The sequence below is a fragment of the Lynx canadensis genome, chromosome A1 (assembly GCF_007474595.2).
Source record: "Lynx canadensis isolate LIC74 chromosome A1, mLynCan4.pri.v2, whole genome shotgun sequence".
Taxonomy (NCBI): domain Eukaryota; kingdom Metazoa; phylum Chordata; class Mammalia; order Carnivora; family Felidae; genus Lynx; species Lynx canadensis.
Genome location: NC_044303.2, coordinates 22393077 through 22419386, shown reverse-complemented (window position 1 = coordinate 22419386; position 26310 = coordinate 22393077). Strand labels below are relative to the sequence as shown.

The window sequence follows — 26310 nt, the reverse complement described above, 5'->3', positions numbered from 1 at the left end:
AAAAAAAAAAAAAAGAGGTTAGAGTGGGAGAGAGCCAAAGCATAAGAGACTGTTAAAAACTGAGAACAAACTGAGGGTTGATGGGGGGTGGGAGGGAGGGGAGGGTGGGTGATGGGTATTGAGGAGGGCACCTTTTAGGATGAGCACTGGGTGTTGTATGGAAACCAATTTGACAATAAATTTCATATATTTAAAAAAAAAAAAAAAAAGAATGTCCTTAGCAATAGCCTTCAAATTCCCTGCCAGTGTTGGTTCAATATCATTGCCAGTTTATCTCTGCCATTGTAGGTAAACCATGAAATGGGCTTGCTAAACTCTACTTTTATTATGGCTTTCTCTTTGGGTAAGAGCAAGACATCTCAAGGTTCTTTGATTCATTGTCTACTTTATAGGGAGTCTTGTAGTGTCAGGAAATCTCTATTTCTAAACTATTTTGAATTCATGGATGGATCCAAAATCATATTCCATGTATAAGTATAAATATTGGTTCTTTTATCCTTTTGTCAGCAAGTCTGAGTAAAGGCAATTAATTTAGTCATCTGAATTGATTTTATTTCAAGGTAAAACTCATATTTCAAGGGTAAATTCAAGCATAGCCTGCTTGGAAATTTCAGTTTTTCTTCCAAAGTAGGAACCAACCAACAAACAAAATTAAATCAGGGATATCCAAGGGAGAATCTAAAAGGTCCATGCAAAGTATGGATACCTCCATTACTGAGGTAACCCATCATGGGCTTTTTTTTAATAGATGAGGAAAGGAGGGTAGCTAGTTTAGTGTTAAAGCAACAGATGATGATGTTTTAAGGGAAACCAGCAAAATTATATAGGAAGTTATGTGATTGGCTGAGAAGTCCCAGGTTATTTCTATCAATAGGAGAGTCTGTATGACAGGAAAACTATTTCTTTTAAGTAATCTCTACACCTAATGTGGGGCTTGAACTCATGACCCAGAGATCAAGAGTCACATATTCTTCTGACTGAGTCAGCCAGACACCACCGACAGGGAGACTGTTAAAAGTTTAGTGGAGACCATAGAACTAAGTTGACTAAGTGGATGTAAGGCCTCTATAAGCCTGCTGGAGTTGCTATCAGTCTTAAACAAGATGGCTTAATGAGATCTAATGAAAGACTGAAATCAACAGTTAGTCTCTGATGATTCCCATGTGATTGACTCAGAAAGTCTAGTGCTTATTGAGATTTGTCATGCCAAAAAAGGAAAAAGTGTTTGTGAGCCTAGAACCCTGGAAAAAATCTTTTTATACTCAGCTATAGAAATCTTTGTATTTAAACATAAGCATGCTTCTTTTAACTTAAAAAGTATGCAATCCCTCAAAGATATTTGTATTAGCATATTTTACCTAAGTGTAATTAACTTAGGGACTTCAACCTTTTTTATGGTAATTTATGAGCTTTTTTATTACTAAGTTTGGTTAATAAATACACTCTTATAATGCTTTATATTAATCAAAATTCAAAGGATTTTTAGAAATCTAATTATTCTCATTTTTTCTTTCTTTCATAGGATGAAAGAACAAATCTTGTGTTACCCCTTGGCCATTGTAGTAAAACCCAAAGATGGTTTAGGCACAAATGGCATATAAATAGCTTTATCCTAAATTGGGGGCCTGGATTTGGGAAAGAATCAGGAATAATTGTTTGATGAGAGAAGATATAACTCAGAGTCAAGAAATAACTATAGGCAACATTATAAAAATACTCAACAATAATTATTAGAAACTTTATTTTGAAAGCAAGGAATCTTTTTAAAAATGATGTAAAATTATATCAGAAGCACTGAAATTTAACAGAATATTTTATTTACAAAAATCTTTATTAATGAGTATAAAATAACCTAAGTATTTTATATTAAAAAGACTAATTCTAATATTACTTTTTTGTACATTATTCCTAAAACAATCTATAATAAAGGATTTATTAATATGCCCTCATACGTATGCATTTAGGCATTCACAAATGTATAAATACACAAATAGTAATGAATTTAAAGTATTGAACTATAGCTTTAAAATTAAATCTATTAAATAAAACAAAGGGTGTATCAAATTAAATTTACCCTCTGAATAAACTATTTTAGTTTTCTTAATAAACAAACAGAAAATCATATCATTATCTTCTATGCATATTTGTATTTCTCTGTATTAACTATTTATATTAATTATCATCTTTAACCAAAATAATCAACCTTCTTTTTCATTAAGCATAAGAAAATTTAGAGGAGAGAAAATAAAGAATAATTCAGATATTTTTCTATCTACTAGCATTTATGTCATGCAATTTAAATAATTTTAAAGTATAATATAATTAAAAAGTATAATTCAAAGGTATTTACAAATTTTGTTCATCTACTGCCCTTGTAAAAACTAAGGAAAAAATTACATGTAATGATCACTGTTTTGTATCTGTTTCTTATTTAGAAACTGTTTAGGCATCTAAAGATTATTTATTAATTATTTGTCTAAGGTCCTAAAGTTAGTTAAGGATTTATAATTATAATTATAAATTATAATCATAATTTTAGGAAATTATAATTTTAGTTAAAATATTAAATTCTTATGCTTTGTCCCAAAGTTAGAATGTCATAAAATTAAACCTTTAAAAAGGCATTCATTGTTATCGGTCATTTTAGTTAAATACAATTTTATATGTATAATTTTGAATTTTAAACAAGTTATGGAAGTAGTGGAATATTGCTTAATTCATAAACAATGCAGGAAATTCAGTTTAATCAAAAGAAATTTAATCCTGGCCTTGTACAAACCAAAATATTGTGCTGACACTAGTTTTTATATATTAAACTAATTTTTAAAGACTCTGAATCATGCTAAAAATGTTATCTTCTTTTAACTTGAAAGTAATGCCCTTTCTTTTCTCACAAGTGTAATAACAAAGCTATTATGTAAATATACTTTTAGGGTCCACAAATGGAATACATCTTAATAACTTTGTCTTTTTTTATATTTCAGACATTTCACCTATTTATCTGGACTATACATTCCTCAAATGTACACATAAAGAGTGAAGGACTCTTAATCAAGTAATCATTATTTCTTAAGAGAAGGAAAATGAGAAAGAGGAAATGAAAAACAAAAAGGAAGAGGAAACTCCTTTAGATGAATATGACATTAACACTAAAAAAAGACAATTATGTTCCCTCTGAGAAGAAAGGTTGTATATAGAAAAACAATTTTTGGGGGGTGCCTGGCTGTCTCAGTCGGAGGAGCATGCAACTCTTGACTTCAGGGTTGTGAGTTCAAGCCCCACATTGGGTGAAGAGATTACTTAAAAATAAAATCTAAAAAAAAAAAAAAAAACCCAACATATTTCAAAATATATACATGAAAAGTAGTGACATCAAAATTGGCTTACATCCTTGCCAATTTTGTCAATGACTGATTTAAAAAAAACAAAAAACAAAAAAAATCCAGCATTTATTAGTCCCCAACAGATGGAAGTAAAGGAAGGGGTATCACCAACATTAAATAAAAGAATCTTTCTTTTAGACAACTTCCTCTTGAAAGTTGCCTCACTTTTTGTTTCTAGAGTGCCTCTCAAGTAAACAATCTTGTTTATGTCAAAACTTCCCCAAAGCGGCCATTACAATTCTGAATTGTCCCTGGTGATATTGTGCCAGTTGCACGAGTGCTTTACAGGGAGGAAATGCTGAAGGAAACCTCTTGGCCCTGGGAGATGCGCAGTTTGAAGTTGAGTGGGCCCCAGGAGACCTGCGGTGGTGTAAGGATGGTGCTTGTCTGCACTTCTGCCTCTGAAATTTGGGCAAAGGTCACCTGTCTCAAGTTAGGGCTGAATAAACAACAAAGCAGATCTCAGGGTCACAAAGATATGACAGAGGAAGTCATTCCAATTTTTGAAATGATGACCTTACACCAAGTTGATCCAAAGGACAAAATTTGTGCAAAGAATGTCAGTCCTTCTGAACACTCAGTCCCTGGGGCAGCTGGAAGATGGACTAGTGGGGTCTTTCCTTGTCTTTTCCTTATAAACTTTTCCTCTGAGGGGCAAACAACACTCAAGACAATAGACAGACTATACAATGGGTATTAGAAGTTTAGGAAACAATTGTCACAATTTACTACATTTACAAGTCTGATTGGTAACTAGAATGTCTTGGGGTTATCACTATTTTTTTTTTTTAAGCCATTCTAATAGATGTGTAGTTCTATCCCATGGTAGTTATAGTTGGCATCTCCTTAATGGCTAATGCTATTGGACAAACTTTTATGTACCTATATGTCATCTACACACCTGAAATATCTCTTCATGTCTTTTGCCTATTTTCTAATCAGATTGTTTGTTTTGTTTGGTTGGTTTGGTTTTTACTGTTGAGTTTTATATATTGTAGACACTGGTCCTTTGTCGAATCTGTGTTTTGCAAATATTGTCTCCTAGTCTGTAGCTTATCTTTTCATCCTCTTAACAGAACTTTTTGCAGTGCAAAAGTTTTCCATCTTGATGAATTCCAATTTATCAATTTTTCCTTTCATGGATCATGTTTTTGATGTTATGTCCAAGAACTCTCTGTCTAGCCTTAAATCCCAAAGATTTTATCATATGCTTTTTTTCCTAAAAAAGTTATAGTTTCACATTTGACTAATTTGGTCTATGATCCATTTTTGTTAATTTTTGTATAAGGTACGAGGTTTTTTTTTTTTGTTTTTGTTTTTTTTAATTTTTTTTTTAACATTTATTTATTTTTGAGACAGAGACAGACAGAGCATGAACAGGGGAGGATCAGAGAGAGGGAGACACAGAATCTGAAACAGGCTCCAGGCTCTGAGCTGTCAGCACAGAGCCCGACACGGGGCTTGAACTCACAGCCCTCACGGACCGCGAGATCATGACCTGAGCCGAAGTCGGCCGCTTAACCGACTGAGCCACCCAGGCGCCCCAAGGTACGAGGTTTAAGTCATGGTTCGTTCTTTTGCCTATGGATGTCCACTTGCTCCAGCACTACAAAAATACCATCTTTCTTCTGTTGAATCTCTTTTGCCCTTTGTCAAAAATTAGTTAAGCATATTTGTGTAACTCTTTTTTTAGGTACTCTGTTTTGTTCCACTAATTTATGTGTCTATCCCTTCAATATCACACATTCTTGAGCACTTCCAATTCCTTTCCCTTTCCACATAAATTTTAGAATAATCTTATCTATTTCAACAACAAAAAAAGTATTGCATGAATTTTATTAGGAATTTCATTAATCCTATAAACCAATTTGGGAAAGATTGACATCTTTATTCTGTTGAGCCTTCCAATTCATGAACATGGTGTGTGTCTCCATTTACTTCGAACTTTGATTTCTTTCATCAGCATCTTGTAGTTTTCAACATATAAATTCTGGAATGTCTTGTTAGATTTACACTTAAGTATTTCATTTTATTTTTGAATGATTGCAAATGGTACTGTATTTCTTATTCCAATGTGTTCATATGTTCATTGCTAGTATATAAAAATACAATTGATTTTTATGTGTTGTATCCTGTGACTAGGTTGAATTTACTTGTTACTTCTATGACTTTTTGGTGTAGATTCCTTGGGATTTTCTGTGTAAACTGTCATGTCATCTGCAAATGGGGAGTGTTTTCTTTCTTCCTTTCTGATCAGTAAGATGTTGATTTCCTTTCTTGCCTTATTTCACTGGCTAGAATTTACAGCATTATGTTAAATAAGAGTAGTAAGAGTAGACATCCTTGCATTGGTCCCAATTTTAAGGAGAAGGCATGCAGTCTTTCACCCTTAACTATGTTAGCTATGAGCGGGGTTTTTTTGTTGATAATTATCAAGTTGACGAAGTTCCCCTGTATGCCTCTGTTTCTAAGAGTTTTGATCAAGAGTGGGTATTGGATTTTGTTCATATGCTTTTTCTGCATTCATTGATATGATCACATGATTTTTCTCATTTAGCCTCTTAACATGAATTACATTGACTGTTTTCTAAATATTGAGCCAGGCTTGAATGCATGAAATAAACCATACTTGGTCATGATATATAATTCTTCTTGTAATGTTGCTAAAATTTACTTGCTAATATTTTGCTAAGAGATTTTGTGTCTATATTCATAAAGAATATTGGTCTGTAGTCTTTTGTTTCATACTGTGTCTGGTTTTGATATCAAGGTAATACTAGCTTTGTAAAATAAACTGGGATATGTATCCTCCTCTTCTGTTTTCTGGAAGAGATTGCATGGAATTGGTGTTAATTCTTATTTAAATATGGTAGATTTGGGTAGAAGTCTCCAGGGATACCACCTGGACTTGGAGATTCCTTTTACAGCTTTAAATTAAGAATTTAATTTTCTCAGTAGTTAAATTTATCATTTTGTATTTGGTGAGTTGGGGTAGGTTTTTTTTTTAAAAGAAATTAATCCATTTCCTTTAGGTTATCAAATTTATTCTTGTAGAGGTAATCATGGTATTCCTTTATTATATTTTTGATGTATCTATCATGATGTTCCCTGTTTCACATTCTTGATAATGGTAATTTGTGTCTGCTCTATTTTTACTTTTGTCTGTCTTGCTAGAGGTTTGTCAATTGTATTGATCTTTCCAAATAACCAGTTCTTTCTTTCATCGATTCTCCTTGATTTTTGTTTTGTTTTGTTTTCAATTTCCTTGATTTCTGCTTTTACCTTTATTACTTGCCCCCTTTTTCTTGATTTGGGTTTATCTCATTTAAAAAATTTTTAGTTTCTTGAGATGGGAGCTTAGATGATTGATTTAAAACTATTTTGTAATGTATGCATTTAGTGTTTTACAGTTCTCTCTTAGCAATGCTTTTGATATACCCTACAAATTTTGATATGATACATTTTCATTTTTATTGAGTTCAATATATTATTTGGTTTCCCTTGAGACTTCCTCTTTGACCCATGGAATATTTAGAAGAGTGTTGTTTAGTGCCCAAGCATTTGGAGATTTTCCTATTATCTTTCTGCTGTTGATATCTAGTTTGATTCCATTGTAGTTATAGAGCACACTCTGTACGGTTTCAATTTTTTTTAATCTGTTGAGGTTTTCTTTTTATGGCCCAGGATGTGGTTTATTTGGGTATATGTTTTGTGGGCACTTGAAAAGAATGTGTATTCTGCTTTGGTTGAATGGATTTTTTTATAAATGTCAATTGGTTCCTGTTGGTTGATGTTATATTTGAGTTTTTCTGTATTCTTGTGGATTTTTGTCTAGCTGCTCTATCACTTACTGAGAGAGGGTTTTGAAATTACCAACTATACCTATGAACTTGTCAATTTCTCCTTTCAGTTCTATCAGTTTTTGCTTCACATAGTTTGTAACTGTTGTTAGGTGTATACACATTTAGAATTGATGTGTCTTTTTGGTAGATAAACTCTTTTATCACTATATATTGTCCCTTGCATAATTTTCTCTGTTCTAAAGTTTACTTTATCTGGTCTTAAGAGCCACTCCTGATTTCCTTTCATTAATGTTTGCATGACATATATGTCTTTCACCCTTTTACTTTCAACATGTCAATACTGTGAATTTCTTATATACAGCATATAATTTATATATACATATATAGACAGATATAGATATATCGGTCTATCAATCTATATTTTAATTGGTATATTTACACTATTTATATTTATTGTAATTATTTATTTTTTAGGGATAAGTGTGCCATTTTATTTTATTTTTCTATTTGTATTATCTATTTTCTTTTTCCTATCTTCCTGTTGGCTACTTGAACACTTTTAAGTATTCTGGTTTGATTTATCTCTAGTGTTTTGAACTTATCTCTTTGTATAGCTTTTTAATGGCTGCTCTAGGTGTTACATTACAGATACATCACTTACCACAGTCTATTGGCATCATCATGTTACCAACTCAAGTGAAGTGTGGAAATCTTACCTCCTTTGTATCCTTTTACCTTTCCCCATTTATAATATAGTTATAATTATCTTTAAAAATTCCCCTACATTAAAGCTCATCACACCAGACAATGTTTCAATCATCAAACATAACTTAGACTCAAAAAAGAGAAGAAAATCCTATTGTACTTACCCATATTTTTGCTTATCATGTTCTTACTTTCTGATGTTCCTAGGTTCCTTCTTTTATTGATTCCTTTCTGATATGAGAACTTCTTTTAGTCATTCTTTTAGCGTAGGTCTGCTGCCAACAAATTCTCTTAGTTTTCCATCATTTGAGAATGCCTTGACTTCTCCTTTATATTTGAAGGATATTTTTGCTGGCTATAGAACTCTGAACTGTAGACTTTTCTTCCTCAACATATTGGCCAACCAGATCCAATAATACATTAAAAAAATTATTCACCACGACCAAGTGGGATTTATACCTGGGATGCAGGGCTGGTTCAGTATCCACAAAACAATCAATGTGATTCATCACATCAATAAAAGAAAGGACAAGAACCACATGATCCTCTCAATAGATGCAAAGAAAGCATTTGACAAAATACAGCATCCTTTCTCGATAAAAACCCTTAAGAAAGTAGGGATAGAAGGATCATACCTCGAGATCATAAAAGCCATATATGAAAGGCCCCACGCCAATATCATCAACGGGGAAAAACTGAGAGCCTTCCCCCTAAAGTCAGGAACAAGATAGGGATGTCCACTCTTGCCACTGTTATTCAACATAGTAGAATGTTGGTAGACTTCTCTTTCAGCACTTGAAAATGTTGTGCCACTTCCTTTTGTCTTCCATACATTTTGTTGAGACATCTGCTGTCTGGTAGATTTGGACTGCAGTATGAACATAAGCACCGGACCAAAGGTCTCCCAAGTTTGAGGCTTCTGCTTCAACAAAGTAAATGAATGTTTATTTTGTATTCTAGAAATGTATCATGAAATATAATGGAGCATATGGTAAAAACTTTGCTGATATTTTTGACTCAAGTTTCAAAGAAAAGCTAGTATTTCTCCCTGTTTCATTAAAACCTGGAAAGATGTAAGTAGTGAGCAGGAAGTAACTTTTTGTGTCTGTGTTTTGTTTTTTTTTTAAATCCAGCGTGGAGAGAAAACTTATGCCCTTGCCTCTATATATCTCCACATCATAAATGGAACCCAATGGCACCTTCAGCAGTAATGTCAGCAACATGGACTGTTCAATCGAAACCTTCAAAAGGGATTTTTACCCCATCGTGTACCTGATACTATTTGTCTGGGGAACCTTGGGAAATGGATTTTCCATATATGTTTTCCTGCAGCCTTATAAGAAGTCCACGTCTGTGAATGTTTTCATGCTAAACCTGGCCATTTCAGATTTTTTGTTCACAAGTACACTGCCCTTCAGAGTTGACTATTACATCAGAGGCTCCAATTGGATATTTGGGGACCTGAGCTGCAGGATTATGTCTTATTCTATGTATGTCAACATGTACAGCAGCATTTATTTCCTGACTGTGCTGAGCATTGTGCGTTTTCTGGCAACTGTTCATCCCTTCCGGTTCCTCCATGTGGCTAGTATCAGGAGTGCCTGGATTCTGTGTGTGGTCATATGGGTCCTTATCATGGCTTCCTCAGTAGTGCTTCTGAACAATGGCTCTGAGCAGAACGGCAATATCACATTATGCTTAGAGTTGAGTATGAATAAAATTGTTAAACTGAAGACGATGAACTACATTGCCTTGGTGATAGGCTTCATGCTACCATTCTGCTTGCTCAGCATCTGTTATCTGCTAATCATTCGAGTCCTGTTAAAGGTAAAGGTCCCAGAATCTGGGCTGCGGGTTTCTCACAAGAAAGCACTTATCACCATCATCATTGCCTTGATCATCTTCCTTCTGTGTTTCCTGCCTTATCACATACTGAGAACCCTCCACCTGGTCATGTGGAAAGTGGATACATGCAAAGACAATCTTCATAAAGCTGTGGTCATCACACTGACCTTGGCAGCAGCCAATAGCTGCCTCAATCCTTTGCTCTATTATTTTGCTGGGGAAAATTTTAAGGACAGACTAAGGTCTGCACTCAGAAAAGATCACCCATGGAAGACAAAGTGCAGCATTCCTGTCTGCATGTGGTTGAAAGAGGAAACACAAGTTTAAGGGGTTATTAAATGAGGCCTGTTCTTGTATACTTGTGTCCACCTTCATTCACCCATAGTCCCAGTCACATGACCATGTATTTACATTATTTCCAACAAAGATCAATTCCTAACATTTAATTGACCATGACTTCTGTTAATAAGTCCTACTTCAAACATTTTATTAGGTGTGTTTTCAGTGGTTGAGTCTAAATGAGAATGTAGCAGACAAAATCTCTACTAGTCTTGCAACCTAAAATGTTAGACTGGGAAAAAATGCTGAGCACACTGGGTGCTTATTTTCTTCAGATTCTGTACCAGATCTCTGTTCTACCAGCCATTCTAAATTAACTTTAAGACAACTTCAACTTCCCCAGCTTCTCCAGCTCCTCTTCCATCTTCAGTCCCCTAAGATATAGCCAGGTTCCAGAGCGAAAGGAGGTTCCAGAGCAGATAAGAAAAGTATCCTAAGGAATCAGTGAAAAGACTTTGTGAAGAAGGCTGCCCTTTAACAAGGCAGTCAGGGTCCCAAAAAAGAAAGGTGAGAGAAAAAGGGAGAGAAGGACTAGGGCAAGAAAGAGCTGGTTAGAAGTAGGGAGAAAGACAAATCTTATTTTGCACTGGGAGAGAGGCTCTAGCACACTGAAGGCAAGAAGGTTCTCTTTGTCTCTCTCGCCAGGGGACTAGAAAGGATAAGAAGACTAGGAGGAGGAACTGGGCCATTACCCTAGGGGGTGGAGGGATTATGTGTGAAATAGCAGAATAGAGGGGGTCAATATTACTCTTAGGATTTGGGTTTGGACTGCACTACAGTTCTCAGTCCTGCTCATTAATCCATTTGCATGGGAGCCAGAATGGAGGAGGTTGCTTTAAGGGTTTGGTTGGGCACTGAGAGAGTGGGGTAGAGGGTAAGTTGTAAAGGTGGTTGTACCCTGAAATTCTATTAATATCTTGGCAGAACATGCGTAGGGTGGCTTTCCTTTTGAGGGAGTATAGAAAAGAACTGGATAGTGGGAAGGGGTCCTTTCTGTCCACTGAAAAAAGCTAGGGAGACTACCAACTACTACCTCCCTGAACATTGTACCACCAACAATTGAATGCCCTCTCCACGCTGGGCAGACTTGTGCCAGGCACTTGACATTCAGGAACCCCGTTTAACCCTCACACTAAAGCCATTCACTCTATGAATGAAGAAACGGAAGCTCAGAGAAATTAAGAAACTTGTTCAAGTTCTCACAGCTTGTAAGAGTTTAAAAAATCTCCATGCAGAAGGGTTGGCCAGGTGCTTACTTTACCGCTCTTCCTACAAATCTTCAGGCAAATTGGTTGAAAATCTGAATAAGAGTTCCCTCCCCCCACCAGGCACCTACCCCTCCTCACTGTCATGAGATTTTCTCTTTAGAGTTGTTGATCCCAGGAAGAGTAGAGTGTGGGAGGGAGGTAGTGTTCTAAAGTCAGGGAAGAAGTGAATGTTTTCATTGTAAACAAGAGTCCCAGAACCCTTCTCTTACTCCTCTGTCTGGATGCTGACAGAATATCCTGTCAAAACAATAGACTGGAGAATTCACCTATGGGGAAATGCAAGAAAAAGACTAACAGATACAGACTGTTGAGGATTCCCCAACATAAAAGCCAGCATCTGCCTTATTACCTGACAGGGAAGCCCACACTGTAACTAATCTATTCAGAGAGCATCTAGTCAACCTGTTAGAGCCCCATTATTAATTATGAATAGTCAATGACCACTACACATGGGCAGGGGGGAAAGGTCCAAACATAAAACATACCAACAAACAAATCAGGATAGAGACATTTTCAATATGAAATGTCTCAACACTTTTATTACCCAAGTACTTTTTATCAGAAACCTACTGTGAGGATGTGCTCCTCCAAAATAAGTGATTAAGCCAAGATAGAGGAAACCATGACATCTAAGACACAAGGAATCCAGTACAGGGGAAAGGTGAACAACACAGGATGTTGGTGGTAGCAGAAAAACAAGAAACTAGTTGATTTGAACAATCAATTTGGAGAGATTTATATTTTTCTTGAAGAAGTTGGGATGAACTAGTGAAAGTACATAGAAAAGTAAGCAAGGGAAAAGACACTGTGATCATTGAATGCTAGCAAAAAGAAACTGTTGTTTAAGAAAGGAAATATAATCATAGTACACTACATGGCTCAGCTGTGACTAATGTTTACACAATATAATGTAAATAACAAAATGCTGTGATATGACTTTTTTTGGGAAATGAGAGGAGAGGATATGTATGTGGGGGAGGGGTGTAAGAAATCTAGGTCCCCATCTTCAATCACAGAAAATGCACAATAACTAAAGCTAAAGAATGATAAAAGCTGTATAAAAATGTTATTTAGCAATAGGGGCTACAGCCCAGAAGAAACAATGAAAAGAACGGACAAGGTTGGCCTCTGGGGAGTTTGGAGTGGGAAAAAAGGTGGCGATTTCTCTTTCCCTTTTAAGAACTAATCATCTAACTTGTAAATATGTATTGCTGAAATAAAAATTAAGTTAAAATTAAATTTAAAAATTTAAATTAATTCTTCGGGTTTTGTTGGTTTGTTTGTTTTTAAAAAAAAAAAAAGACAGGGGCACCTGGGTAATTCAGTCGAGCGATGACTTTGGCTCAGGTCATGATCTCAAGATTCATGGGTTCGAGCCCCACATCTGGCTCTGTGCTGACAGCATGGAGCCTCCTTGGAATTCTCTCTCTCCCCCTCTGTCTTTGCCCCTTCCCTGCTTGAGCTCTCTCTCTCTCAAAAATAAACATTAAAAAAATTGAAAAATATATATTAAAAAAGAAACAAGACAGAAAAGAAAGGCCACCAGAAATGGGCACTGAATGAACACTGACAGATGAAAGGAAAGCAGGCGGGGTGCCTGGATGGTTCAGTTGGTTAAGTGTCCATCTCTTGATCTTGGCTCAGGTCATGATCTCACATTTGGTGAGTTTGAGTCCCATGTCTGGCTCTGCACTGTCAGCAAGGAGCCTGCTTGGGATTCTGTCTGTCTGTCTCTCTCTGCCCCTACCCTGCTTGCACTCTCTCTTGCTCTCTCTAAATAAATGCATAAATAAACTTTATTAAAAAAAGAAGGAAAGAAAGGAAAGCAGGAAATGGTTAGACTTGGATTTGGGCCCCTGAGGGAGGCCTGCCCAGCCCTGCCACGGGAGGTGAGACCCCTCTTGGGATGAATGGAGTCACTTCCTGGGGTCAGAGGTACATCAGGATATTTTTTAGTCAGATGTAACAGAAAACCCAACTCCAAGTGAGTTAAATAGTCACTATCTCATATAACTGTAATATCCAAAGAAAAGTTAAACTTCAGACCTATTCACCTGGGGCTTCTGTGAGCCTTATTCTCCAGTTATCGGCTTGGTCCCATGGCTGAATCCCCTCGTGGGAATAAGCTGATTGCAAACAGCCTGAGGCTACGTTTCCTCACTTATTATTTCCAGGAGAAGAAACAGGGTATCTCCTGCTCAAAGCATTTAATAAAGTTATAGGGCTTCCCTTTGATCAGACCTACTCAGATTACACACTACTCTAGTTTACTAGACCAAAGAAGGGATTGCTCTGATGGAGTGAGGATGATCAGAGTCTACAACTGCAGTAGGGTTAAACCCACTGAAACCTCAGCTGGGAGAAAATTGAAATGGAATTTGCAGAGGCCACATATTCTGCATTGCAAGTGAAGTGGAAAAGAACTGCCAGCCAGACAGCCAACCAAGCTCAGCGTGGCCAGCACCTAGGCAGCAGCCCCAGCAGCTGAGGAGGGTGAGGGAATGATGTGCTGGTGGAAGAAGGATGAAAGCTAAAATAGGACTTTATGTTGTAAAGTCACAGGGATTTTCGAAGGGTGATTAGAAATCTCAACAACTCTCCAAGGTTAAGCTAGCCCAGATAAAGCTGTGATAACTGAGAGCACCCAAGGTCCTTGGGATGAACGGTCATGGAGGGATTGTGAGTTCTTTGTGTCTTTAAATCTCTGGTGGGTGTGCATGTGTGTGCATGAGAGAGAGAGAGAGAGAGAGAGAGAGAGAGAGAGAGAGAGAGAGAGAGAGAGAGAGAGACAGAGAGAGAGAGAGACAGAGAGAGAGAGAGAGAGACAGAGAGCATGCTTAATGACTTTTTCTTTTTCCAAGACTTTTCCTTTCTCTAGTCAGGATGAAACATCTCATCTGGTAAAGAATGTTGTCCTCCAGGAAGAAAAAAAATGGAAGTCTTTATTTACCAAAGCTAAAGCCAAGAAGGTCCTGAGGTTTTAGATACAGTTCTTTTTTTGTTTGAGAGATTAGATATCCCCTCAAGCAAGTGCATAAATTGTTCAACTGGGAGAAAGGATTTTTGTTGTGTCAACTTTAGTGGACACCATGCTATTTCAGTAAAGACCTAAGAACAAATGCCATTATATTTCATAACTATTTTAAATGACCAATTCTATGTTTTAAATTTAATTAGGATGACTTACAATTTATTCTGAAGCAGAGATTATGTCAAACTGGCCAAAAAACAGGTGGGGGGGGCTTTCTATAGAGAATTCATTTTTATTCCTGGAAAAGAGCTTGAAAATAGAGGCCCTGTCCAGGGAGAATGGGGGTGAGGTGGGGAGGGGGTAATTCAGGGAATATGGTGATACAGATCCTTCCTCTGAAACATTTTGTCTCCAAGTAGATAGAGGCAGCTATTTAGTGCTAATAAAAGCCACAAGGAGAATTATAATGAAATAGAACTTGTTCTAAAAAAATTAGTGTGTATTTTAAAGCTCTAGTAAATAAAGAGTATGGCACTGACATAAGAATCCAGAGTTCAAAGATACACAGCTTAGAATGGAGACTAGTTTACATGGAAGTTGGAAATGTCTTAGCAGGGTTAGCTGTATGATGTTCTGAGGAAGCTATTTTTTTTAAGGTTATTTATTTTTGAAAGAGAGTGAGAGCATGAGTGGAGGAGGGGAGGGGCAGAGAGAGAGAGAGAGAGAGAGAGAGAGAGAGAGGATCCCAAGCAGATAGTGCAGTCTGACACGGGCTCGAACCCACAAATGATGAGATCATGACCTAAGCAAAAATCAAGAGTTGGATGCATAACCAATTGAGTCACCCAGGCGCCCCCTGAGGAGGCTAAATTATAAGCCCAGGGATCCCTGGCCACTCCCTGCTCCCCTGCTCTTGTCCCCAAAGATTCCTGCATTCCAAGTGCGGAGTGGACATAGCAGGGCCCGTGTGACATAAATGGAAGCTACAGCCTGGGTCAGTGGACCAGAAGGGCCTCCCTGATGTGTTGGCTCATGTAGAACATCAGGACCTTTGCATAACCCTCAAGTTAGGGAAAAACAAACTCTTGTATAACTCTCAAAATGGATAACCCTTATAATGGCCAAGACTGAATTTCCTATTAGCCTTGTGCAATGGATGCTTAGAGTCTGATGTAAATTAATTTTCTTAAAACTAAGCATGACACTTTCTTTATTCACAAGACTTTCATACAAATAAAAATGTCTGAATTAAAGAATAAAACTGTTGCCTCTGTTCTTACTCCCTAACCAGCCTAAGAAATAGAATCTTATTAGTACCACCACACATATTTATGTACCCCTGATCTTGAAGGTAACCATTATTCTGAATTTTGTGTTAGTAACTCTTTTTACCATATAAATATATCTCCAAGCAACATATTATAGTCGACTCTTGAACAACACAGGTTTGAATCCCTTGGGTCCACTTATATGCAGATTTTTTTTCTATCTACAGTATAGTACCGTAAATGTATTTTCTCTTCCTTACAATTTTCTTAATAAGATTTTCTTTTTTCTGCCTTACTTTATTGTGAGAATATAGTATGTAATACATGTGACATACAAAATATGTATTAATCAACTGTTTAATTTTATCAGTAAGACTTCTGGTCAACAGTAGGCTATTAGTAAAGTTCTGAGGGAGTCAAAAATTATACATAGATTTTCAGCAGTGTAAGAGGTTAGCACCCCCAATACTCAACATTGTTTAAGGGTCAACTGTATTTAGTTTTGCATGTTTTTGTACTTTTTATAAATGGAATAATCTAGTAACTATTTTTTTTCCATTTAGCTTTACCTTTTTGAACTTCAGTCATGATACTGCTGCTCATATGAATGTAACATTTAATTATCCATACTTCTGTTAATGAAGAGTTAGATTAATGTCAGATTTTGGCTATTTGGAACAACGCTCCTACAAATATTCTCATAATGTGCCTTTCAGTACACACATGTTAAAGCTTGTCTGATAATATACTTAGGAATGTGTTCATGATCAACCATTCTACATAATACCCAACTCTCTATCAAATTGGCTTTACCAGTTCAACCCCCTGACAGCAGTGTATGAGAACCTCCATACATCTACCTCCTTGGAAGCATTTGAGATAGTGAGACTTTTAACCTGTTGAAACCTGGTGAGTTTCAAGTGACTTCCACTGTGGTGTTCATATTTCACTGTGATTTTCATATATTATTTACACTTAAGGAGTTAACAAGCAATAAGCCCTCACAAAAGGAAACTTAAAGATTTTACTTTTGGCAAAAGAAAAATGATAACAGATGGACACTCTGAAATGCAAGAAGGAATAGTAAACAAAGATGTAGATAAATATATGGGTAAATCAGGAGTTCTTGGCTGATAGCTAGGTTGACTATCTTCTGCTTTTTGTTGTTGCTAATGAGAAGTCAGCTGTCCAATTCCTTTAATAACAGTTAGCAGGGGCACCAGGGTGGCTCAGTCATTTAAGTGTCTGATTCTTGGTTTCGGCTCAGGTCATGATCTCACAGTTCGTGAGTTTGAACCCCGAATCAGGCTCTGCACTAATAGGACAGAGCCTGCTTGAGATTCTCTCTCTCCTTCTCTCTCTCTCTGCCCCTCTCCCACTTGTGCTGTCTATAAAAATAAATAAATAAACTTAAAAAAATTTATTAATGCTAGATACTCTTCTAGGAAATATGTGTGCATTTTTTCATGAGATACAAGAAACTGAAAATGTTATTAATCATATTTTACGGATGAAAATGTTAAGTCACAGAGAGGTAAAGTCACTTGCCAAAATGTACTTACAAATGATAGAACCACCAGTCAATGTGTTTTCAGAGCTCATGCTCTTAGCTACTACACTTGCCACTTATACCTTATTTTCTTATGTACCATACACTAAACTGGAGTGTCATACTGCTTCATAAGTGAGTTGACTTTTTCCTGGTTGGTCTTGAGGTCTCCTATCTTTTGTATTCTGAAATATTACTATGATTTATATCATCTTTGCTGCCTCTCATCCATGGTGATTTGGTATGTTTTGTGATTTTTGACTCCGGGCCCCTGTTCTTTGGAACTTTATCAGTGGGAATATTTTGAAGCTTATGTTGGCTCTCCTCCAGAGAGGTTTTATGTTTATTTCTGCCAGGTTCTTGGATGAATTCCAACCCTGGGACTACATTAAATTAAATTTACTACTTGATTTTTTTTTTATGCCACATAACACGAAGACATAAGTCAGAAACTGATGGATGTTACAAACAAGGAACAGACAGATGAACCACCAACAGAACACAGAGTATAAAGAATTCTAGTTCAAATGACGGTTTTATGGAAAATGGGCCAGAGCTTAAGAAAGAGCAGAGTTTAGCAGACAGACAATGAGGAAGGAAGAAGGGAAGGGTATTGCAGTTGAGGGACTTAAAGACCCAAACAAATCTAGTGCTTTTTGAAAATTGTGACACTCTGATGTGGACTGGTGGGCAATGGTAGTGCATAAAGGCTGGGGAAGCAGGTTGGGTGGGATCATGGAGGATTGTGAACATGATTCAAGAGGCACTGGGAAGTCATGGGAGACTTCTGAGGAAGACTACATAATGACTGGAGTCATTCGTATCTGAGGAACATTACTCTAGAAGGAACATGAAGAGTAGATCTTCAGTATAAATATAGAACAATGTCCTGCAGCCAAACGGAATTTACTCTTGATTATCTTCAACTGTACTTGATTCATTCTCTATTCTTCTCTGCTTGAGGAGATAAGTACAAATTAATTTTATTAGGTTTGCCTGCAAGGAAATGGCGTAAGTCTTTGAGCACAGGAGCCATTCACTTTGAAAATTGATGACCCTTTTCACCAGTCCTCAGATTGCCTCATGTGGGCCACATTTGAGTTTGTGCTTTTTAATTAGGGCTGAATCAACTCTTTAGCTTTTAAAACAAACAAGCAAGCAAACAAACAAACAAACCCAGACCTGGAAATTTTTATTGAATATATTTGTAGTCAGACCTGATTATCTGTGTTTTTTAAAAGATTTGCTAGTGCTTCTTGATGGTATATATCTTCAGAGACTCTTTTCAGAATATTTCAGACCTCCCACTACCCTCTTTGGAAAAAGTCAGATCATTTTTTACAAACTGTTCTCCATTTCAAATTTGAATACATGTCAAAATAGCTCCTGAGTATCTGAGTTCTATTGCAAGGGAAAATATAAATCTGAAAAAGCACGCTTATAAGGGAAAGAGTGTTTTAACACTGAGTCAAATGAGCTGAGACCTAGCCTCAGCTCTTAACACTTTCCAGCTATGTAACCTTGAGCAAAGAACTTGGTTGTCTTTGCCCTGGTTTTTCTCCTCGGTAACATGAGAATTGACATACTTGCCCCATCTTGCAAAGTAGTCATGAGGACAAAATAAAATATGAAAACATATGCCAATCCTTTTGGAAACTATAAAACTCTACAGAAATGCAAACTATCATGTGCTACTAGATATTTTGTCTCAATTGAGTTTTTATTAATTATTTAGTTTTAATTAATTATGAGTTGGTCCCTAATTTGTTCTTCACGTTTGGATTTTGTTATTTTGAGTGTTCTGAAAATGGTATACTCCTATTCCTACTTACAAGAATGCAGTGGGGCACCTGGGTGGCTCAGTAGGTTGAGGGTCCCACTTCAGCTCAGGTCATGATCTCGTGGTCCATGGGTTCAAGCCCACGACGGGCTCTGTGCTGCCAGCTCAGAGCCTGGAGTCTGCTTCAGATTCTATCTCCCTCTCTCCATGCCCCTCTCCAACTCGCTCGCGCGCAAGCACTCTCTCTCTTTTTCTCTCTCCCTTTCAAAAATAAACATTTAAAAAATTAAAAGAATGCACTGATTATGCTGAGCATAATGTAGCGCTTCTGCCAGAAGTCAGAATTCACCCTTGAGATGAGGGAGAAGCAAGCATCTGGGAACTGCTCCAAGGTGACCCCCCCAGGGGCTGTTGGAACAAAGGACTTTAATCCTCTGCTTAAGAAGTGATGTCATGGAAGGCAAATTCATCATGACTCAAAGCAACTCTGGGTCTCCTTAACCTCTCAAATGCAGACATCTATAAAAAGCTTTTTACATAAATAAATTTTGTTATATCCAGAAATGTGGGAACAAAGCCATAATCTCAAAAGTTAAATGTTAAACCATCAAAAATGTGTACTAGAAATCAAGGATATCCCAAATCTGGTTGAGCTCAGTCCTGACCACCTGTTTTTTAGGGATGGTTGAAATTCACAAGCTTAAACTAAAGGTTAGGGGTTTTATTTTGTGTTGGTTTGTTTTCATTTTGCCACAAGGCTACAAGAAAGAGAAAATCACAGATCGGTGAGGACTGGACTATGGGTAACATACAAGACTCAAGGCTAAGGTCCTGGGAAGCATTTTAGTGCAACAGGGAGGCTGTGGGTTCACAGTCTGGGAGTCTGTGTGAACTCTGGCTCTGGAGTTCCCAGGCAAGGGAAGCAATCTCTCAAAATTTCAATTTTCTAATTGGTAAACCTGAAACTATTAAGATCTATCTCATAGTGTTGTGAAAATTACATAAGACAACATATGTAAAAGCAACTAGCAAAGTACTGGGTACAGAGTAGACCTCTCCAAGATGCTTTCACCGAAAACACACCATCCTTCATCCATAAGCCAACTTGGACAAGTCACTTTGCAGAAAGTTTAAGCATAGGCTGTTTGGACTTCCCAGGAGGGAAGACTTTGGCTCTATTTGAATGATACTGCAGAGAAAACTGCTTCATTTTAATAATTCTGTGCATTTACCTTGCACGTTTGCTCCTGTAACCTGTGTGAAGTCAGGTAGTTGTGTGGTCCAGTTATAGCATGGAGGTACATTCAAAGAAACACAGCCTGGCAACTAACGAATAATTAAGCAATTAGAATCTTTAATACATCCCTTCAAGAAAATGCCCAAGAGGATTTGTTTTCTTAGCATACAGAAACCCATCCCACCCCATCCCCACCTTCAATCTTTCTCCTTCTCTTTGTATCTCTCAAACATCTGGCAGCAGCTCCCGAGTCTTTCTACATCACCCTGCTCTGCATTCTTAACAGCCCCTACTTCCCTCCACTTTTTTGTTACCTTGGAGGGCTGCATAATGCTGTAATCTTATGTATACATTTATTAAATAATTAGCAATTCTTTGAACATTAAATAGTCAATGACCCTCCAAATATTCTTAGACTAGGTATATAATAAATCAAAATATATACATTTAATAAAGTAATTTTTTTCTAAATATTTAAATATTGCAAACCTAATTCACTACTTCTAAATGTTTAATTAAATTCACAAATACATTAATCTTATAAATATTTTAATACCTTAAGAGATAATACTTAGAAGATTATAATGATTACAAAAATCAGTGCACTTACATTAAACAAGTAACAAGATTATTAACATGATAAGAAAAAACCCCTCCTTATGTAAAAATGTGACACTGGGTGGTTCAGTTGGTTTAAGCCTTCTGATTTCACCTCAGGTGATGATGTCACGTGGGTTCGAGCCCCACATTGGGCTCTGTGCTGACGGCTCAGTGCCTGGAGCCTGCTTTGGATTCTGTGTCTCCCTTTCTCTCTGCCCCTCCCCTGCTCATGCTCTGTCTTTCTCTCTCTCAAAAATAAATAAGCGTTAAATTAAAAAAAATAATAAAAATGTGACACTCCCAAAATGCTTTCACAACTGATTTATACATGTACATTATTATGAAGAAAAATTTCCCATAAGGGATCATACACATATCCTTGCCAGTACAACACCTTATGCATAACGAACGTCAGCAAGTATTTGTTACATTGAACTTTATACCTAAGACTTCCCCCAGAGCAATGATATGATGATCTCCATTTTACAGATGAATAAATAGAGTCATAAACAAGTTAAGACATCTTGGATTCTGAATTATCCCTTCCTGGCCCTTCTGCAAGCAAAACTGTGCTTCCCAGAAGTCAGAGGCAATGCTCCTCTCCAATTTGATGGTGACATAGGCCCTGGTCAGGCCTGCTAGAGGCCCATTGATGCAATAAAGAACAGAAAACAGAAGGAACTCATTAGAGTGTATATTAGTCTGCTCAGACTGCCATAACACAATACCACAGACTGTGTGGCTTAAAACAAAGATATTTATTTTCTTACAGTTTTGGAGGCTACAAGTCCAAGATCAAGGTGCCATCAGGGTTGGTTACTAATGAGGTCCCTTCCAGACTTGTAGAGACAGCTACCATCTCACTGTGCCCTCACATGGCCTTTTCTCTGTGTGCACAAAGAGAGAGACAAAGAGACAGAAACAGAGACAGAGAACTCTCTTTGGTGCCTCTTCTTATAAGGCATCAGTCCTATCAGATTAGGACCCTACCCTTATCACCTTTATTACCTTCCTAAAGGCCCCATCTCCAAATATAGTCACATTGGGCGTTAGGGCCTCAACATAAATTTTGGGGGTGACACAGTTGGGTTCATAGAAGAACACAATGCGCCTGAGACAACATGACCCTCCTCGGCCCAATGCTTCTGGCCTCCTCCTCATGGCAGATTCTTCTCTCCTCACAGGCTATATGAACTCAGAACTTAGGGTACACCTCTGGGGAAAATAAGAGAGGTGTTAGGAAGATTTGACCTTTGTATCCTTGATCTTGTACATGACTTTCCCTCTGATTGTTAGCTGGCTTGTGAGTAAACTGAAGGAAAGTAAATGGCAACAGAGTCCAAACCATCACTTTTGCTGATCTTTAAAACTAGACTATCTCTTAGGAAGACCCCTTCAGGAGGCAGTGTGGTGCAACATAAAGAGCACTATAGCTGGAATCAGAAGTCCTGGGTTCAAATCCCAACAGCTTATCTTGGCCTATAAGCTCCCTCATGATTGAAGCTCTGGCTCTCCCCACCTCACCCCTTATCCTCTTCTCTCTTACTCCCTCCAGCAATGCTGGCTTCCTGCTTCTGCTCAAAACCAACAAGCATGCTTCCTACCTCAGGGCCTTTGCAACAGCCGTTTCCTCAGCCTGGAAATGTCTCCCTCAGGTATTCACTTGGCCCATTCTCTTACTTCATTTATTACTTTACTTAAATGCTGCCCCTCCCAGAAAGTTCTTCTCTAATCATACTATCTGAAATGGCTCCCACTCCTCTCTTCCATCAGGTCTATCCCTAGATCCTACTTTATTCCTCTTGGTAACATTTATTACCGTCTGACATTATTATATATTTTTATCTGTTTGTGGCTTGTCTTTCCCGATATATTGCAAACTCCACTGGGGTAGGTTCATTAGTTTCATTCATTGCTACAGACCATGCCAAGATCAGTTCCTGAAATAAAGAAATGACTCAATACAGATTTTGAGTGAATGACTTGAATGAGCACTGCTTCCCAACTTGGCTCTTCCTTTCTCAGGCCCGGCCCTCAGGGGTCTTTGTCCTGCCCTTGACCTCATGGGTACTGGTGTCTCAGTGGACCCCAATGTGCCATCAACCCTGCAGCTCCTATAGCCATACCAGCTTTCAGCAGACAGGGCGGGGGTGGGGTAGGCTGCCATGAGCACATGAAAGGTTCCAGAAAAGACATCTACCCTGAAATGGTACAGAGGGCATGGGTGAAGAAGAGAAGAGTGGCTCGGGGCCAGCTAACATCTTCAAGCCTGGAAACAAAATGGGAAATTGCATGACAGTGACCTTGCAAGAAGAAAAGTTGGGAGGGGTTTGCCAAAGACAAAGCACAAAGCAAAATTTTGTGCCCAAGATAAAAGTGTTTCTGGGCTAAAGACAGAAGACAGATGAAGCAAAAAAACCTCAACAGGCCCAACTATCGGTGCAGAAAGGAAGAGAGTGAAAGCGCCCTGAGATAAGGCCCGCTCACTGCCCTCTCCCTGCAGACTAGAGCAGCTCCCGGTACATCACAGGTACCCGGTGAATTTGTAGTTTATTTGAAGACGCATCCAGAGGGCACATTGTAGGGGTGTGTGTGGTGAGACGTAGCAAAAGTGGCACGTGAGAAAGACAGCCAACACAGACAGCTTCAAATGAAGAAGCTACTTTAAAAATTCATCAATGATGAGATGGAAAGCCAGGCAGCCACAGGGTCGCTCTCTGGTTTGAGCAGTAACTAGCTATGGGAACCTGGGTAAGCCACTTAATTCTTTTGTATCTTATTATTTCTCATCTGGGAAAGTGAGTACAAATGCTATTTACTTTGTAGATTGGATCTGAATTACATGCAAGAGAGCCCAGCATGGCCCCAGCACATGAAGGTGTTCTATTGCAATGCATGGAGAAGAGGGGAGGGAAGAGGAAGGGGCTAAATGGAGAGGTGGCACTGGACAAGGAGAGAGCAGTGGGTCAGGAGGGAGGATTCGGGCAGGGCGGACAGAGGAAACTTCCGCCTCAATGCTGAAGCGTTGACCCCTCTGGCTGGTGTGACCCCCACCCCCACCCCTGCAGAAGGCGCCTGGGGAAGCCCCGTGCCCACCTGGGCAGAGGCAGGGCAATTAAGGCCCATGGAAGTCTCACAGGTCTCTGCAGGAAGCAGAAGTTCGTTAACAAGGATTCATCAGACTTGGATGCCTGCTGGGGAGGAGATGGAAACACAGTAAATGCATCTCATCATCAAAAGCAGGAAGGAAACGAAACATTTTGGAAGTCACTGAAAGGCAGATTTTATGTAAGTTTGAAGTAAAGTGTCTAGTTAACCAGTTGCTTTCCAAGTGACTTCTCGATTTTGTATATTCAGTATAGACTTCACCTTGGCATACACTGGAAGGTTTGTGAGCTCAGTCAGGAGTTGCTACGTAGAAATTTGTAATGAACTCACTCAGCAAACAATGTAATCACCATCCCTTATTGATTGCCTGGATCAAAACTATTTTCGTAGAACACTAAGATGTCTTCAATGACAGTATAGAATAGTTTTCTAGATGCACCTCAGTGGCTCAGTTGGCTAAGTGTCTGACTTTGGTTCAGGTCATGATCTCATGGTTTATGGGTTCGAGCCCTGCACCAGGCTCTGTTTTGACAGCTCAGAGCCTGAAGCCTGCGTCGAATTCTGTCTCTCTCTCTCTGTCTCTCTGTCTCTCTGTCTCCCACTTGTGCTCTGTCTTTCAAAAATAAATAAATATTTTAAAAATAAAAAAAAAGAAGAGTTTTCTAGAGGCTACACAATGTGAGATATCATAATCTGAGAACATATATGCAAATGACAGTTCTTTTTTTTTTTTTTTTTTTTAATTTTTTTTTTCAACGTTTATTTATTTTGGGACAGAGAGAGACAGAGCATGAACGGGGGAGGGGCAGAGAGAGAGGGAGACACAGAATCGGAAACAGGCTCCAGGCTCTGAGCCATCAGCCCAGAGCCTGACGCGGGGCTCGAACTCCCGGACCGCGAGATCGTGACCTGGCTGAAGTCGGACGCTTAACCGACTGCGCCACCCAGGCGCCCCAACAAATGACAGTTCTTAAAGAGATTTACAAAAATGGAGAACACTGTCATTCTTCCAGTTTTTTTTTATCTTGAAAATATAGTTATTTTTCATAAAAACTTTAAAAGAAAGTGAGCATGTGATGGGTTCACTATTATTATTTTTTCTACTGAAATAAATATTTTAATAAGAAATTTAATTGAAAAGTAAATTTCAGTTTTTAATGTGGAAAATACTGATTGGTAGAATGTGCATAAACAAAAGCTTTTTGAGTCTTCAATAACTTGCAAGAGCGTAAAGGGATTGTAAGACCGAAATGATTGCAAAATTCATAAGATCATGTACTTATCTTTTCTGTACATTATCTTTAGCCTACAGAACAGACCCCCCAGATAAAGCCTTTGATTTCCAGCATACAGAGAACGAAATGGAGGGGGAGCCTGGGTGGCTCAGTCAGTTAAGCATCCGACTCTTGGTTTCATTTCGGCTCAGGTCATGATCTCACAGTTCATGGGTTCGAGCCCCGCGTCCAGCTTTGTGCTGACAGCACCCAGCTTGTTTGAGATTCTCTCTCCTTCTCTCTATGCCCCCCTTCTGCTCATTCACTCACAGACACACATACACACACACACTCTCTCTCTCTCTCTCTCTCGAAATAAACATTTCTATTTTTTTTATTTAAAAAAATTTTTTTATAATGTTTATTTATTTTGAGGGAGAGAGAGACAGAGTGTGAGCAGAGGAGGGGCAGAGAGAGAAGGAAACACAGAATCCAAAGAAGGCTCCAGGCTCTGAGCTCTCAGCAAAGAGCCCCACACGGGACTCAAACTCACAAACTGTGATATCATGACCTAAGCCGAAGTCAGATGCTTAACCAACTGAGCCACCCAGGCGCCCTAATAAACATTTTTTAAAAAGAAAACAAAAAAGAGCATCAGAGAAAACAAAACCCACACCTCTAATAAGAGACAGATCTAGGTTTGCACATGCTCACTCTCTGCTATACTCACTTTTCTGCACTGCCTCCTGACATCTACTGTAGCAAAAGGACATTTTATGTCAGAGAAAGAAAACCACAATTGCTATCTGCAAGAGGCAAACTTCACTCTCCAATGCTTTCTGAAAAATATTCTCTGCATGACTTTGTCTCAAGGGAAGGAAACCGACTTAGTTTTAAAAGACATTTCTCTACCCCTGGCTTAGCCCTGGGGACGTGCTCCAGGCCAGGCCTTGGAAAGACCTGGGCCACCACATATGCACAGTGCCCTCTGCTGGCCCCTCTCTGCTCCAGCACTGCTTGCTCTGGTCTGGAGGCCTTAGCCTGGTTCCTGCTGACGGGGAGGGCCCACAGGCACTGCCGGCATCTTAAAAGTGTTGGGAATTACTCCAGTGGCAACTAGTCTTTTTACGTGACTGCATGAAGCTGCCTTCAACAGTGAATCCTCCCTGGGAACCTCTCCTGGTTTCAAGTCCATTTTGCTGCATCATTCCCCTGCATCCGAGCTCAAAACACTCAAACT

General features: G+C 38.3%; 1 protein-coding gene across 1 annotated transcript in view; it reads left to right on the top strand.

Annotated features, from left to right (window-relative positions):
- The window catches only part of CYSLTR2 (cysteinyl leukotriene receptor 2), a 38342-nt gene extending 26519 nt beyond the window's left edge, over positions 1-11823 (top strand). Inside the window, exon 2 of the mRNA XM_030310499.1 lies at positions 9025-11823. Within this exon, the coding sequence (XP_030166359.1) occupies positions 9074-10063 (990 nt within the window). The 5' untranslated portion in view covers positions 9025-9073 and the 3' untranslated portion in view covers positions 10064-11823. The remainder of the gene's footprint in view (positions 1-9024) is intronic.
- Positions 11824-26310: the final 14487 nt, after the last annotated feature.